We start from the raw sequence: 13,686 nt of genomic DNA on the forward strand, positions 1-13,686 counted from the left end.
TTTGTCTTGGGGAATGGGGGGATGGGGCGTGGGGGAGGGGCGTGGGTGAGCACCTGCACTTGCTCCAAGGCTTGGTTGCGCCTGCATCAAAGATGGCGGCCGCCACGCCAGGCCCCGCCCCGCGCGTGGAATTGTGGGGAGTGACCGGAACGCACGGGGCGGAGGCGTGGGAAGGTCTGGGGCGCGGACACCTGCCGGAACCGGAAGTGTCGGAGGAGGAGGAGGGGAAGCAGTTCAGCGACGTACCGGGTGCTCAGGGCGACAGGGAGAGGTCTGGAAGATGGAGGCGGAGTGAGTGGGCTCCAGGTAATAAAGTGCATGATATATATATATATTATATAATACAATCTCACCTGCAGAATAACATAACTGCAACTTAACTCACTCTGAAGGACTGGCAATGCATTCTTATAATTGTTTCCTGCTCAAATAAAAAATAACATATTTATGTTATTAATAATATTAATATCTCTGGTTAAAAATAACTATTAATGTTGCCTTGTCAGTGTAAAACAGAGTGTAATGTGATGCACTTTAATACAGAGAAACAATGCATATTTGTATGCAGACTTGTAAATTATAATGTACACGCAATGGAAACCTATGTTAATGCATTATTTATTAATTTAATCCAATTAGATTAGATTAGGTTCCCTACGGTGTGGAAACAGGCCCTTCGGCCCAACCAGTCCACACCGCCCCCCCCCAGACCCACTAACTCATGCACCTAACACTGTGGGCAATTTAGCACGGCCAATTCACCCCTGACCTGCACGTCTTTGGACTGTGGGAGGAAACCGGAGCACCCGGAGGAAACCCACGCAGACACGGGGAGAACGTGCAAACTCCACACAGTCAGTCGCCCTGAGGCGGGGATCGAGGCTGGGACCCTGGTGCTGTGAGGCAGAGTGCTAGCCACTGTGCCACCCCTTACAGGAAAGTTTTTTTTAAGACATGCAATAACATTATTGCACATATCAGTTAAGACAAGCACATTTGAGTTCTTTGAACGCACTGAGGTAGCTGTTTTGGATAATGTGAGCTTAGATTTTTGAGTGGCGCTTTGTTTAAATATTTTGTGATGCATTTGCTAACGCAGATGAAAGCCTTTGGGACGAAACCATCTGTCGGTGTTGGTATTAAATTGAATATGGCACAGAGAGCCACCTTGGATTTGATTCAGTTTATTACTGTCACATATACCTAAGTACAGTGATAAGATTTGTTTTGCGTGCAGTACAGGCAGATTGGACCATACAAAGATCATGGTTAACAGTACAATATTATAACTGCAGAGAAGGTGCACAAAAAAATTTAAGAGAACATTGTTAGGAATTATAACAGACTTAGAATTGAGGTTTTAGAGAGTAGGATGACTGTAAGAAATGTGAGAATGAGATCTGCTGTAAGGAGCTCACAAAGAGTGCCATTTTGAATCCAGTGCTGCCTTGGAACCTGCAGTAACATTCATTCTTTGTGAACATGCTCGTTCTGAAGGTTCACCTTCCTGCCTTATCCTTCCCCTGAAGCATGTGTGCAGCAACGTTCTGAATGAAATTGGATAAATATCAGGAAAATAAGTAGAGGGCTATGGAGAAAAAGGCAGAAGAGTGGGACTAATCGGAAAGCTGCTCAAAGAGGGATGTTCAGCTGCATTCTGTGCTGCATCACTTCTTGATTGTATAAACCAGCCATTAGAAATGATGTGTAATTGTGAGTAACTGATTCTTTTGAACATTCTAAATTCCTCCGTCAGATCATATTGCTATTGTGGACGCCACATTTCTTTGTATTAGCCTTTCATAATCCAGGAGTGGGTACACCTCAGATTCAGTAGAACGATCCCAGTCTTTAGAAAGTTTTGTGATGAAGGAAGGTTGCGTAAAGATTGTTAGTGTTCCCTTTGAATGTATTTTTAAATCGAAAAGGTGTTTCAATATTAAAACGATTTGATAGCATAGTTGCAGAGATACAGTCTCCTCAAGTGGAGCAAAATGATGACAATAATGCCTCTTTGATGTAATATAAAACACAGCTTGCTCCCTAGGAGTATTTTGAAGCGACATTTGCCAGCAAAGCACAGATTACTGAAAGTCTGATCAAACAGGTAGGGTTGAAGGAGTATCTAAAAGGAAGAAAGAGAGACAGAGAGATTGGGCGTGTTGAAACCCCAGAGGTTTTGAGTGGGGGGGTAACTGAAGGCATGGCTGTTTAGCAGGGGAGTGATTTTGGAATCTGGGTGAACAAGAGGTCACAGAGGGTCACAAACAACTAAGGCACAGTCTTAAAATGAGTTAAACCATTAAGGGTGGAAAGGAGGAAGTTAAATAAAGGTCAGAAGGGTTGTGGAGTTGACGTACAGAGATGTAGGATCTGTTTGGTACACAGGCTGGAGGGTGTGAACAATCTGCTGCAGTTCCTGTCACAAGATGGCTGACAATAGTGTTCTGCTAATGTCCAGTGCCCTTCCTACTTTGAGTTGCTGGTGTTTCTTTTCTGTCTCCTGCTCTGGCTCTCCATCCATTTTCTAAACATTCCTCCTTCTAAAACTTGTTGAGACTTGCCCGAGCTTCACCCATCAGGGTAGCTCACATTTTTGTAGACATTGGCCTTCCATTACCCACAATGCTAGCAACATCCTGAGGGTTACCATTGGCTAGGAACTGAGCTGCACCAGTGCAATGCGTTCCTTTGCTACATGACCAGAGGCCAGGAATTTTGAACTGAATAACTCTCCTGCTGTCTCCCCGATATCTGTCCGTCATCTACAAGGCACAAGTCAGCAGCGTGAGTGAATACACCCCACTTGCCTGGATGGGTGCAGCTCTGACTACACTCCAGCAGCTTGGCACCAATTTAGAACAAAGCATCCTGCTTGATTGACACAGCATCCACAAACGTGCACTCCCTCCACCATCAGCAGCAGAAATGTGTAGAATCTACAAGATGCACTGCAGTAACTCACCAAGACTCCTTTGACAGGACTCTCTCAACCCTCAACCATTACCATCTAGAAGGATAAGGGCAGCAGTTACACAGAAACGCAGCCACCCTTAAGTTCCCCTCCAAGCCACCTACCAAACTGACTTGCCCCTTCACTGTTGGTTCAAAATCCTGGAATTTCTTCCTTTACAGGATTGTGGGTATACCTACATTGGTTCAGGAAGATGGCTTAAGTAATTAGGCGCATGGACAATAAGCGTTGGCCTTGATGCTGATTCCTAGCAAATGTTTAAATAAATCCTTTAACAGTTGATCTACGTAACTACTCTTGCTTCCAAAGTCGATGCACAGGTTTCCAGTAAAACCTTTACTTTCTCCTATGCTGACCATTCCCCTTTGTAGAGCCTGGGATGTTTGCTCCTTCAAAATCTCAGGGACCCAGACTTGCGTGTGCACAGCTAGTTTGTTCAGAAAGTGTTAGGTCCCACTGTCTTCTGCCAAAGTTGCCTACTGCTCCAGGATCACTCACTCCAATTCAGGGTATCTGCTGAGCCACCCGCCCCCCCCCCCCCACTCCAACTCTCCATTGAAAGAAAGGAACAATTTTCACAGCCTGGTGTCCAACCTCTGTTACCTCTGCCAAGTCCTTATAGCAGCTGAAAGTCATGCCCATTGTTACGACACAGGGTAAACCTTACTGCTTAATTTAAACCAGCAACACAGAAAAGAGTTATCCTGTGCAGTAATCTGTGAAAGCTTGAGAAGCCAAGAACTAATTAAAGTAAAAATTACCAACTTTATTTCTTAAAGTAAAAATTAACAACTTTATTTCTTAAAGTATAACAGAATAATTAACTAACAACCATTTACAACTCCTTCCTCTAACCTATCTTTTAGTTTCCCTTCTGTAGTACTAGTCCGAAAAAAACATCGATTAAGATTTACCAAAATTCAACTTTTCAAAACCAGCCAGATGTCGAATGTTCTCGTTATGTGTTCCTCTGTCGTCGTCGTCTTAGGGATTTCTGCTTCACAGGTCACTGATCGATAAAGGTACCTTTTAAGAGAGCTAGTCTCTGGGCAGTCTGCAGATGCTGGTGGCTTGGCAATTCTCCTCCCAACTGTTCAGTTTTCCCCAGTATTATACCCCCAAAGCATTGGATTGTGTCATCGGCTTTTAAAATTGTCAGTATACTTGATTCAAACTGGATTGGAGTTCGGTTTTTCTTTCGGGGTATAATTTAAACTGATTGGCCTAATTCAAATCTGTTTTGTCATCTCCAGGCAACCAGCTAATTGAGTTGTTCGACCAAATGTTACATTATATCTTGATCAGAACACTTGGCGCTGTGTCAGGTAGTTCTGCTAGGTTTCAACTCTCTTAAAGGTACAGTACACCCACATCTTCATTAAACACCATCCTCTCCACAGTTCCGTGATTCGACTCTCACACTCTCTCTTGTATAGACTTGTGGAACCTGCCCAAGCAGTGGACCAGATTCACAAAGGACATCTTCTGCAGCTGTTGACCAGGGGGGCGCTGACTCTCCTTTTCCTGCAAACTCTGTTACAGTCACTCCAAGACTCGGTCCAATGGAACCGAGCGATCCCAGTTAAATGATAAGTTGACAGCCCATTGCCGGGCATGGGTTCTGTCCCAGCTCCTGCACCAGTGGCTCCCAGGCATATTCCTGACGTGATGCCAGTTCAGTCTCCAGACCTCGCGTGACCCCAGTGTAAAAGTTGAGACGGGTTGTTGGTTACCCGGACAGGACGGGAGGTGTATGAGGAGGGTGATGATTTTAAGTGGGCCCTGCACCAAGTGACGAAGCACCTTTCGGCCTGTGGTTTTTAAGCGGAAATTGGGTCTCCGGGAACAGAGGCTTGAGCTGTGCTGACCATCAGACAAAGCCTGGGCAAGCATTTGAAAGAGCGATTGCAGCTACGAAAACTCCGGTTTGGATGTTGCTGCTGCTGTTGCTGCCCCGGGAGTTTACCACTTCCTGGATTGCACCCTGCAGTAGATCCCCTCTGCCTCACCCATGCCACACTGTTACCCATGGAGTATTCTTCCTCCTCCATCCACTCGGTTTTCTGATCGCGATATCCCTGGCATGGGATCAGCTCCTAACAGTACACACGTGATACTGAGCTCTATGTCCCTGCCACTCCTTGTTCCTGTACTGCCTGTGTGTTGTCCATGTGATGTCTGCGTGTGATTTTCAAACACAAATAAAGATAAGACTTATACATTTAAAGGTAGGGTGTTGGGTAGTGTTCAGGAACAGAGACTTTGGGGTTCAGGCACATAATCCTTTGCAATTTGCATCGTATATAAGAAGGTGTTTAGAGCAGGTTTGCCTTCATCGCTCAGCCCTTTGAGTCTCAGAGTTGGGACGTAACGTTGCGGTTGTACAGGACTTTGAGGCCTCTTCTGGAGCACTGTGTGCAGTTCTGGTCACCCAGTTATCGGAAGGATATCGTAAAGCTGGAGAGGGTTCAGAAAAGACTTACTGGGATCGGAGGGTTTGAGTGATAAAGAGAGACTGGATAGGCTGGGCCTTTTTTTTTTTCACTGGAGTGTAGGAGTTTAAGAAGTGACCTTACAGAGGTTTCTGAAATAACAGGGGTACAGATAAGGTGCCTTTTCCCCAGGGTGGAGGATGTATTTTTAAGGTGAGAGGAAAAAGATTTTGAAAAGACATGAGGGATAATTTTTTTTACACAGGGTAGCTTGTGTGGGGAATAAACTTCCCGAGGAAGTGGTGGATGTTGGTATAGTTAGAGCATTTAAAAGACATTTGGATAAGTGCATGAACAGGAAAGGTAGGGAGGGATATGAGCCAGGAGCAGGCAGGTGGGACCAGTTCAGTTTGGGGTTGTGGTCGGCATGGACTGGTTGGACCGAAGGGTCTGTTTCCGTGCTGTGCGACTCTATGACAGAAGGCGAAAGCCATCACCTTTTGCCATCCTGCGCAAGGCCTGTGCCGCCTCACTGTTTCTGGTCGCCTTTGTGTAACCGCGGGTTACCGAGTTGACCGAGCATCCAGCATTAATGGAGCAGGAAGCTGAGAACTTTAAGAATTTGGGTGCAGAGGGGCCAAGGAGCAGATGCTTTAATCGAATGAATTAGTTTAAACTGCACCGTGTGAATTCCTTCCAAGTGCATTTGGAAAACCAGGTCCAACAGTGATGGCAAGGTGCCAGGGTCTCAGCAGGTAGGAGTTTGTGGAGCGAGCTGAGAGTCTGGGTCAGTGCCCCCGCGCTGACCATCTGTAACTGGAGAACTATTGGCTCGGAGTTGTTTAACTGCAGTTCGAAGTACACAATGGTGTCTTAGAGTGGGGGAGTCACCTGGGTATTTAGACCCAGGAGGCAGTGCAGCATTCCCTCAGTCATGTGTTCGGAGAGTCAGCCTTGGTTTTTATGCTCAGGACCTGGATTGGGTTTTGAAGATGGACCTTCCCTGGCTCTCAGACCTGACAACTGAGCCACAGCTAATACTCGATGGGCTACACTACTGTGTCTTCCTTATCACCTCCACCTTGAGTCAGAAGGCGTCAGGTTGGAGTCCTTGAGTGGAAAAATAAGAAAAAAAAATCAAAATTGAAACAGTAAAGCCAGGGCTGCTGGGCACAGCAGTGTTCTCTGTAAATTGCAGCAGATTCCATCAGTGAGGTACCAGGAGGTTAGCAATGGTGAAGGGTGAAGACTACATCTGCCTATACGTAGATATGCTGGTCGCCAGGAAATCAGAGGAGCACATAGTACAGAGACTTTTAACGTCCTTAACACTCTGTAAACCAAATTGTTGGGGGTGTTACACTCAAGCAATTTCCTACCACATTGTGTTGAGGAACCCATCAGGGACGAGGCTGTTTCAGAAGGTGTATTGATGCTGAGGTCATGAATAACCTTTAAAGCTCATGACTGTGGATCAGCAATGGCGAAGGTTTGAAAAATAATTCTGGACCGCACCGTTTGTAGTGCGATCGTGAAGGACAAAAAGAGACTTATTGTTATCGTGGACCGATGAAGTAGTGCGTAGCTGAAGATTGGGAGGGTTTTGTGCCTAGATTTGTGAATGATGTGAGGAGGACACAAAGGGATATTACATAAGTGGTTGGCCAAACACTTGACAGATGGAGTGTAATGTGGGAACATGTGAGGATGTTCACTTTGAGATGAAGAGCAATATGGAACGTTATTTTAATGGAGGGAAAGGAGACCTTTGCCTTATCGCAGATTAATAAAAGACCGATTTATATTCCTGCAACATCTTTCGGACGTATTGATTAGAAGTAGGGGCAGGTCATTCGATCACTCCAAGCCTGTCTCTCAATTGGGGCCGCTCAGATTGGTCCTTGCGATGAGGTGGTTGTCCTAAGATGGGAGGCTGAGCAAATTGGATCTGTATTCTCACTGATGATCTCATCGAAAGAGTCCCAACCTGTTTTAGTCTTTTCTCATAACACAATCTCTCCATACCAGGCATCCTCCTCGTGAACCTTGTCTGAACTTCCTCCAACTGAAGTAATATCTCTCTTTAAATGAGGGGACCAATCCTGCTGTCGGTCCTCCAGGTGTGGTCTCACCAACCCCTCTCCAGTGGCAGTGAGCCGTCCTTCCTCTGTTGGGTACTTCTCTTTTAACTGAGGTTCTTGTGCACTTGATGCAACTGCAACACACCACCTTCTGTGAACAAGCAACATTTTATTCAGCACAAACTTTGGAGAAGCCCTTTAACGCACCTCGCCATGGTTGTGAAGTGTGTCCAAGGAAGCTCTCTGAACAAAGGAAACAGTCCTTCCTTTATACAAAATCTTTACACCACAGTCCGTAATGCTCACAGCCTCTCCCTCACAGTCACATGCCACTCAAGACACAATGCAGTGACCACGTCATCTCCAGAAACATGGAACAGTACAGGCCCTTCAGCCCTCAATGTTGTGCTGACCTTTCATCCTACTCTAAGACCAAACTTACCTACGTACCCTTCATTTTACTATCATCCATGAGCCTATCCAAGAGTTGCTTAAATGTCCCTAATGTTACTGACTCTACTACCACCGTTGGCAGTGCAGTCCATGTAGCCATCACACTCTGTGGAAAGAACCTACCTCTGACATCTCCCTATAACCTTCCTCCAATCACCTTAACATTATGTCCCCTTGTGATAGCCATTTCTGCTCTGGGAATAAATATCTCTGGCAATCCATTCTATCTATGCCTCACATCATCTAGGACCCCTCTATCAATCACCTCTCATCCTCCTTCACTACAGTGAGAAAAGCCCTCGCTGTCTCAACCGTTCTTACCATGTAATGCACATCATCCCTTACTGGCCAGATCTGGTGTGAATTGTATTTTTTTAAACTACAGGGAGCAGTCAGAATTCTAACTGTAATGTTGTTATTGATTTCGGAATAGGAGACGATGACAATGTAAATGGCAGGGGAATGGCCTTAGAAATGCATGTAGCCCCATTAGTGTATCAAATACAGCTGCTATAGTGATGTGGGTAGTGTGTATCAGCCTGTAGCCCCATTAATGTATCTAATACTGCTGCTATAGTGATGTGGGCAGTGTGTATCAGCCTGTAGCCCCATTAATGTATCTAATACACACTACCCACATCACTATAGCAGCTGTATCAGCCTGTAGCCCCATTAATGTATCTAATACAGCTGCTGTAGTGATGAGGGTAGTGTGTATCAGCCTGTAGTCCCATTAGTGTATCAAATACTGCTGCTATAGTGATGTGGGTAGTGTGTATCAGCCTGTAGCCCCATTAGTGTATCAAATACTGCTGCTATAGTGATGAGGGTAGTGTGTATCAGCCTGTAGTCCCATTAGTGTATCAAATACTGCTGCTATAGTGATGTGGGCAGTGTGTATCAGCCTGTAGCCCCATTAGTGAATCTAATACACAATCCACATCACTATAGCAGCAGTATCAGCCTGTAGCCCCATTAGTGAATCTAATACACAATCCACATCACTATAGCAGCAGTATCAGCCTGTAGCCCCATTAGTGAATCTAATACACAATCCACATCACTATAGCAGCAGTATCAGCCTGTAGCCCCATTAGTGAATCTAATACACAATCCACATCACTATAGCAGCAGTATCAGCCTGTAGCCCCATTAGTGAATCTAATACACAATCCACATCACTATAGCAGCAGTATCAGCCTGTAGCCCCATTAGTGAATCTAATACACAATCCACATCACTATAGCAGCAGTATCAGCCTGTAGCCCCATTAGTGAATCTAATACACAATCCACATCACTATAGCAGCAGTATCAGCCTGTAGCCCCATTAGTGTATCTAATACAGCTGCTATAGTGATGAGGGTAGTGTGTATCAGCCTGTAGCCCCATTAGTGTACCTAATACTGCTGCTATAGTGATGAGGGTAGTGTGTATCAGCCTGTAGCCCCATTAGTGAATCTAATACTGCTTCTGTCGTGATGAGGGTAGTGTGTATCAGCCTGTAGCCCCACTAGTGTATCTCATACTGCTGCTGTAGTGATGTGGGTAATGTGTGTTGCCTGTAGCCCCATTAGTGTATCTAATACAGCTGCTGTAGTGATGAGGGTAGTGTGTATCTGCCTGTAGCCCCATTAGTGAATCTAATACTGCTGCTTTGTGATGTGGGTAGTGTGTATCAGCCTGTACTCCCATTAGTGTATCTAATACAGCTGCTATCGTGATGTGGGTAGTGTGTATCAGCCTGTAGCCCCATTAGTGTATCTAATACAGCTGCTATAGTGATGAGGGTAGTGTGTATCCGCCTGTAGCCCCACTAGTGTATCTCATACTGCTGCTGTCGTGATGAGGGTAATGTGTATCAGCCTGTAGCCCTATTAGTGTATCTAAAACTGCTGCTGTCATGATGTGGGTAGTGTGTATCAGCCTGTAACCCTATTAGTGTATCTAATACAGCTGCTATAGTGATGAGGGTAGTGTGTATCAGCCTGTAGCCCCATTAGTGTATCTAATACAGCTGCTATATTGATGTGGGTAGTGTGTATCAGCCTGTAGCCCCATTAGTGTATCTAATACAGCTGCTATAGTGATGTGGGTAGTGTGTATCAGCCTGTAGCCCCATTAGTGTATCTAATACAGCTGCTGTAGTGATGAGGGTAGTGTGTATCAGCCTGTAGCCCCATTAGTGTATCTAATACAGCTGCTATAGTGATGTGGGTAGTGTGTATCAGGCTGTAGTCCCATTAGTGTATCTAATACTGCTGCTATAGTGATGAGGGTAGTGTGTATCAGCCTGTAGCCCCTTTAATGTATCTAATACTGCTGCTATAGTAATGAGGGTAGTGTGTATCAGCCTGTAGCCCCATTAGTGTATCTAATACTGCTTCTGTAGTGATGAGGGTAGTGTGTATCAGCCTGTACTCCCATTAGTGTATCTAATACAGCTGCTATAGTGATGTGAGTAGTGTGTATCCGCCTGTAGCCCTATTAGTGTATCTCATACTGCTGCTGTCGGGATGAGGGTAGTGTGTATCAGCCTGTACTCCCATTAGTGTATCTAATACAGCTGCTATAGTGTTGTGGGTAGTGTGTCTCAGCCTGTAGCCCCATTAGTGTGCCTAATACTGCTGCTGTAGTGATGAGGGTAGTGTGTATCAGCCTGTAGCCCCATTAGTGTATCTAATAAAGCTGCTGTAGTGATGTGCGTAGTGTGTATCAGCCTGTAGCCCCATTAGTGTACCTAATACTGCTGCTGTAGTGATGAGGGTAATGTGTGTATCAGCCTGTAGTCTCATTAGTGTACCTAATACTGCTGCTGTAGGGATGAGGGTAGTGTGTATCAGCCTGTAGCCCCATTAGTGTATCTGATACAGCTGCTGTAGTGATGTGGGTAGTGTGTATCAGCCTGTAGCCCCATTAGTGTATCTAATACAGCTGCTGTAGGGATGAGGGTAGTGTGTATTTCTTCCCCTGCATTCTCTAATATTAATGAGATATATGAAGTACTTTCCTCTATGAAGACTGACACAATATAATGTTTAACTCATCTGCTGTTTCCTTCTTCTCAAAACCATCTCCTCAGATTCATTTCCTAAGGGGCCTGTGTATTGTCCCGTTTCCATCCTGAGTCAAAGCAAAATACTCAGAGACATCATTACTCCGGGCCCTGGAGGGAGAGAGAACGATCGCTCGTGTGGACGGGGACATGAGTTCATGGTCTTCTGTGGGACAGTAGTTTCTCAATGAACTATATTGTTCCTTTACAGGGAGGAGCATCTAGATAAGGCAACATACGTATTGATTGGGAGATCATTCCAATCAGCAAGTATCAATAGTAAAGATTAAGCCATCTGCTGTTACACAATTCATGTTCTTAACCTTCACGGGCTTCACATAATGAATGCTTTTCCACTTTGTTAAACTGACCTTACATACTGAATGCTTCCAATATTGTTAAATGGCTCCACATAATGACTGCTTTTCCACCTTGTTAACCTATTACCCTTGCCTGCAGCACCCCATTGTTAACTGTAAGTTGGTATCTGATCTGAGTCATGTTCAGCTGAACCTCTTGTTTTACAAAACTCGGAACGTAACTCTTTCCCTGCCTGCTGAAAGCCTGTCCACATTCTCATGTGTTCACTTGGACCTCTGCCTTCCTCTTTAACACCTTTGTCGAAGGCCTTACTGTCAGTTTTATTCCTTCCTAGTTTGCCCCTGTAGCTTTCTTACTGTCTCCTTTCATTATCTGTTTAGTCCTGCCTTCCGGAACTAATCTCCCCAGTCAGGAATGTCCCTGACTTTTGCCTCTATTAAAGGGCTTTGGAGTTTGCCAACCTGGGAAAACGGTTGGATATACTCAGGACTGTGATAGCCAGATGTTTTACTCTCTCAGGGCATTGATGGTTAAGGGTGGAGAGGTGGAGTTGAGGCAGCTGTTGAATGGATTAGCACGCACAAAGGACTCTCTTTGCTCCGTTCTCCTGTGTGTTTTATAGCCTTGCGTTCAAAGTTCAAACCTTGCTCTGATGTTTTGGAGATAATCGTCTTGTTAAAAACTATGAGCTGATAACGGCATGAGAGGGAGAGAGAGAGAGAGACTGATGGTTAATTATTAGTTGATGTGATGCGATTTGCAAGCTGCAGGCTAAAGTCTCACTGAGCTGAGTGGGAGCCAAGATTTTGCATTCAATGTTTCAAACTAGGTGGCAGTGTCCATATCTCTGAGCCAAAAGGTCTGAGCTCAAGTCCCAGAGGTGTGCCATAACACGCACTGAAAGGCTGATTTTAAACGAGTAGAGTCCAGTGAGCTACCTCAGTGCTGGTAAGTACAAGTGGCAAATATATTGGAAACAGGCAGTTCCACCAATGGAGAGTGGAAATACGTTCCCCTGATTTCCCCTCGATACACGCGAGAGCTGACGATTGCAGACGGTGACGTAGCTGGTTTTAGTCTTTAACAGCAGCTTGTTGTTGATTTGCACGAGACTGATTGAAGCCTGCATTAGGATCTGACCGAACTTCCCGGCAGCACTGGCTCAGTGTGTCTCTGTTCTTTCCCTCTCGGCCTCTCTGACAGAGAGCAGCTCCCCGCCAGGAGCGCCGCAGCAACTTCCACCCGGCTGAGGGTTTCGATGGAGCGAGAGGTCGAGCGCGGTGCCATGGCGGAGGCAGCAGCAAGCGCGTCTTCGACCGTCACCGAGACGGTGGACAGACACCAGGCCACAGACGTGGTGAGTGGCGCTCTCTCGCTCTCTCTCTCTCTGTGTCTCTCTCTCTCTCTCTCGAAGTGGGCAGGGTTGGCCCACCATAAATGCAGGGACGGTGGGGTACAGCAAGGCCCTGCAAACCAGCAGCGGGGCCGATGTTTCTGGTCTGGTTACTCGAGGGCTCAGGACAAACCAAACAGGCTGGCGTCCGCAGTGTCCCACCGACTGGTGAGTCGCTGGTGAGACTGGGACCCCAGTCTGATCGCCCAACCGCTGACTAAGGGGCACGGTTCTAGAAAGGAAGGCTCGAGTTTCTTTGGCACCTTCTCGTCCTCCAAATGGCCCAGAGTGTTTCCCGGGCAGTAACTGCCCCGTCGTCACCCTCATTACCTTGGAAACTGGACTCAGGCATGTCTGGCACAGCAAGATCCCATGAAGCACATCCTGGTGGGCTGAGGAATCTGCTGTGATGATGATGGTTTGAGGGATTCTAGCTTGCCTGGGGAACCAAGGAGAAATCCCACCCTTCTGTTCATTGATACAGAGCCATAGAGATGTACAGCATGGAAACAGACCCTTCGGTCCAACCCGTCCATGCCAACCAGATATCCCAACCCAATCTAGTCCCACCTGCCAGCACCCGGCCCATATCCCTCCAAACCCTTCCTATTCATATACCCATCCAAATGCCTTTTCAATGTTGCAATTGTACCAGCCTCCACCACATCCTCTGGCAGCTCATTCCACACACGTACCACCCTTCGGTCCCTTTTATATCTTTTCCCCTCTCACCCTAAACCTATGCCCTCTGGTTCTGGATTACCCCACCCCAGCAAAAAGACCTTGTCTATTCACCTCATCAAAGCCCCTATGATTTTATAAACCCCTATAAGGTCACCCCTCAGCCTCCGACGCTCCAGGGAAAACAGCCCCAGCCTGTTGAGCCTCTCCCCTATTGCTCAAATCCTCCAACCCTGGCAACATCCTTGTAAATCTTTTCTGAACCCTTTCAAGTTTCACAACATCTTTCCGATAGGA

General features: G+C 46.1%; 1 protein-coding gene across 1 annotated transcript in view; it reads left to right on the forward strand.

Annotated features, from left to right (window-relative positions):
* Positions 1 to 12,532: 12,532 nt before the first annotated feature.
* Positions 12,533 to 13,686, forward strand: part of ppp1r11 (protein phosphatase 1, regulatory (inhibitor) subunit 11) — a 7,868-nt gene continuing 6,714 nt past the window's right edge. The window contains exon 1 of the mRNA XM_043678046.1: positions 12,533 to 12,672. Coding sequence (XP_043533981.1) covers positions 12,574 to 12,672 — 99 coding nt within the window. The 5' untranslated portion in view covers positions 12,533 to 12,573. The remainder of the gene's footprint in view (positions 12,673 to 13,686) is intronic.

The sequence above is a fragment of the Chiloscyllium plagiosum genome, chromosome 37 (genome assembly GCF_004010195.1).
Source record: "Chiloscyllium plagiosum isolate BGI_BamShark_2017 chromosome 37, ASM401019v2, whole genome shotgun sequence".
Classification (NCBI taxonomy): Eukaryota; Metazoa; Chordata; class Chondrichthyes; order Orectolobiformes; family Hemiscylliidae; genus Chiloscyllium; species Chiloscyllium plagiosum.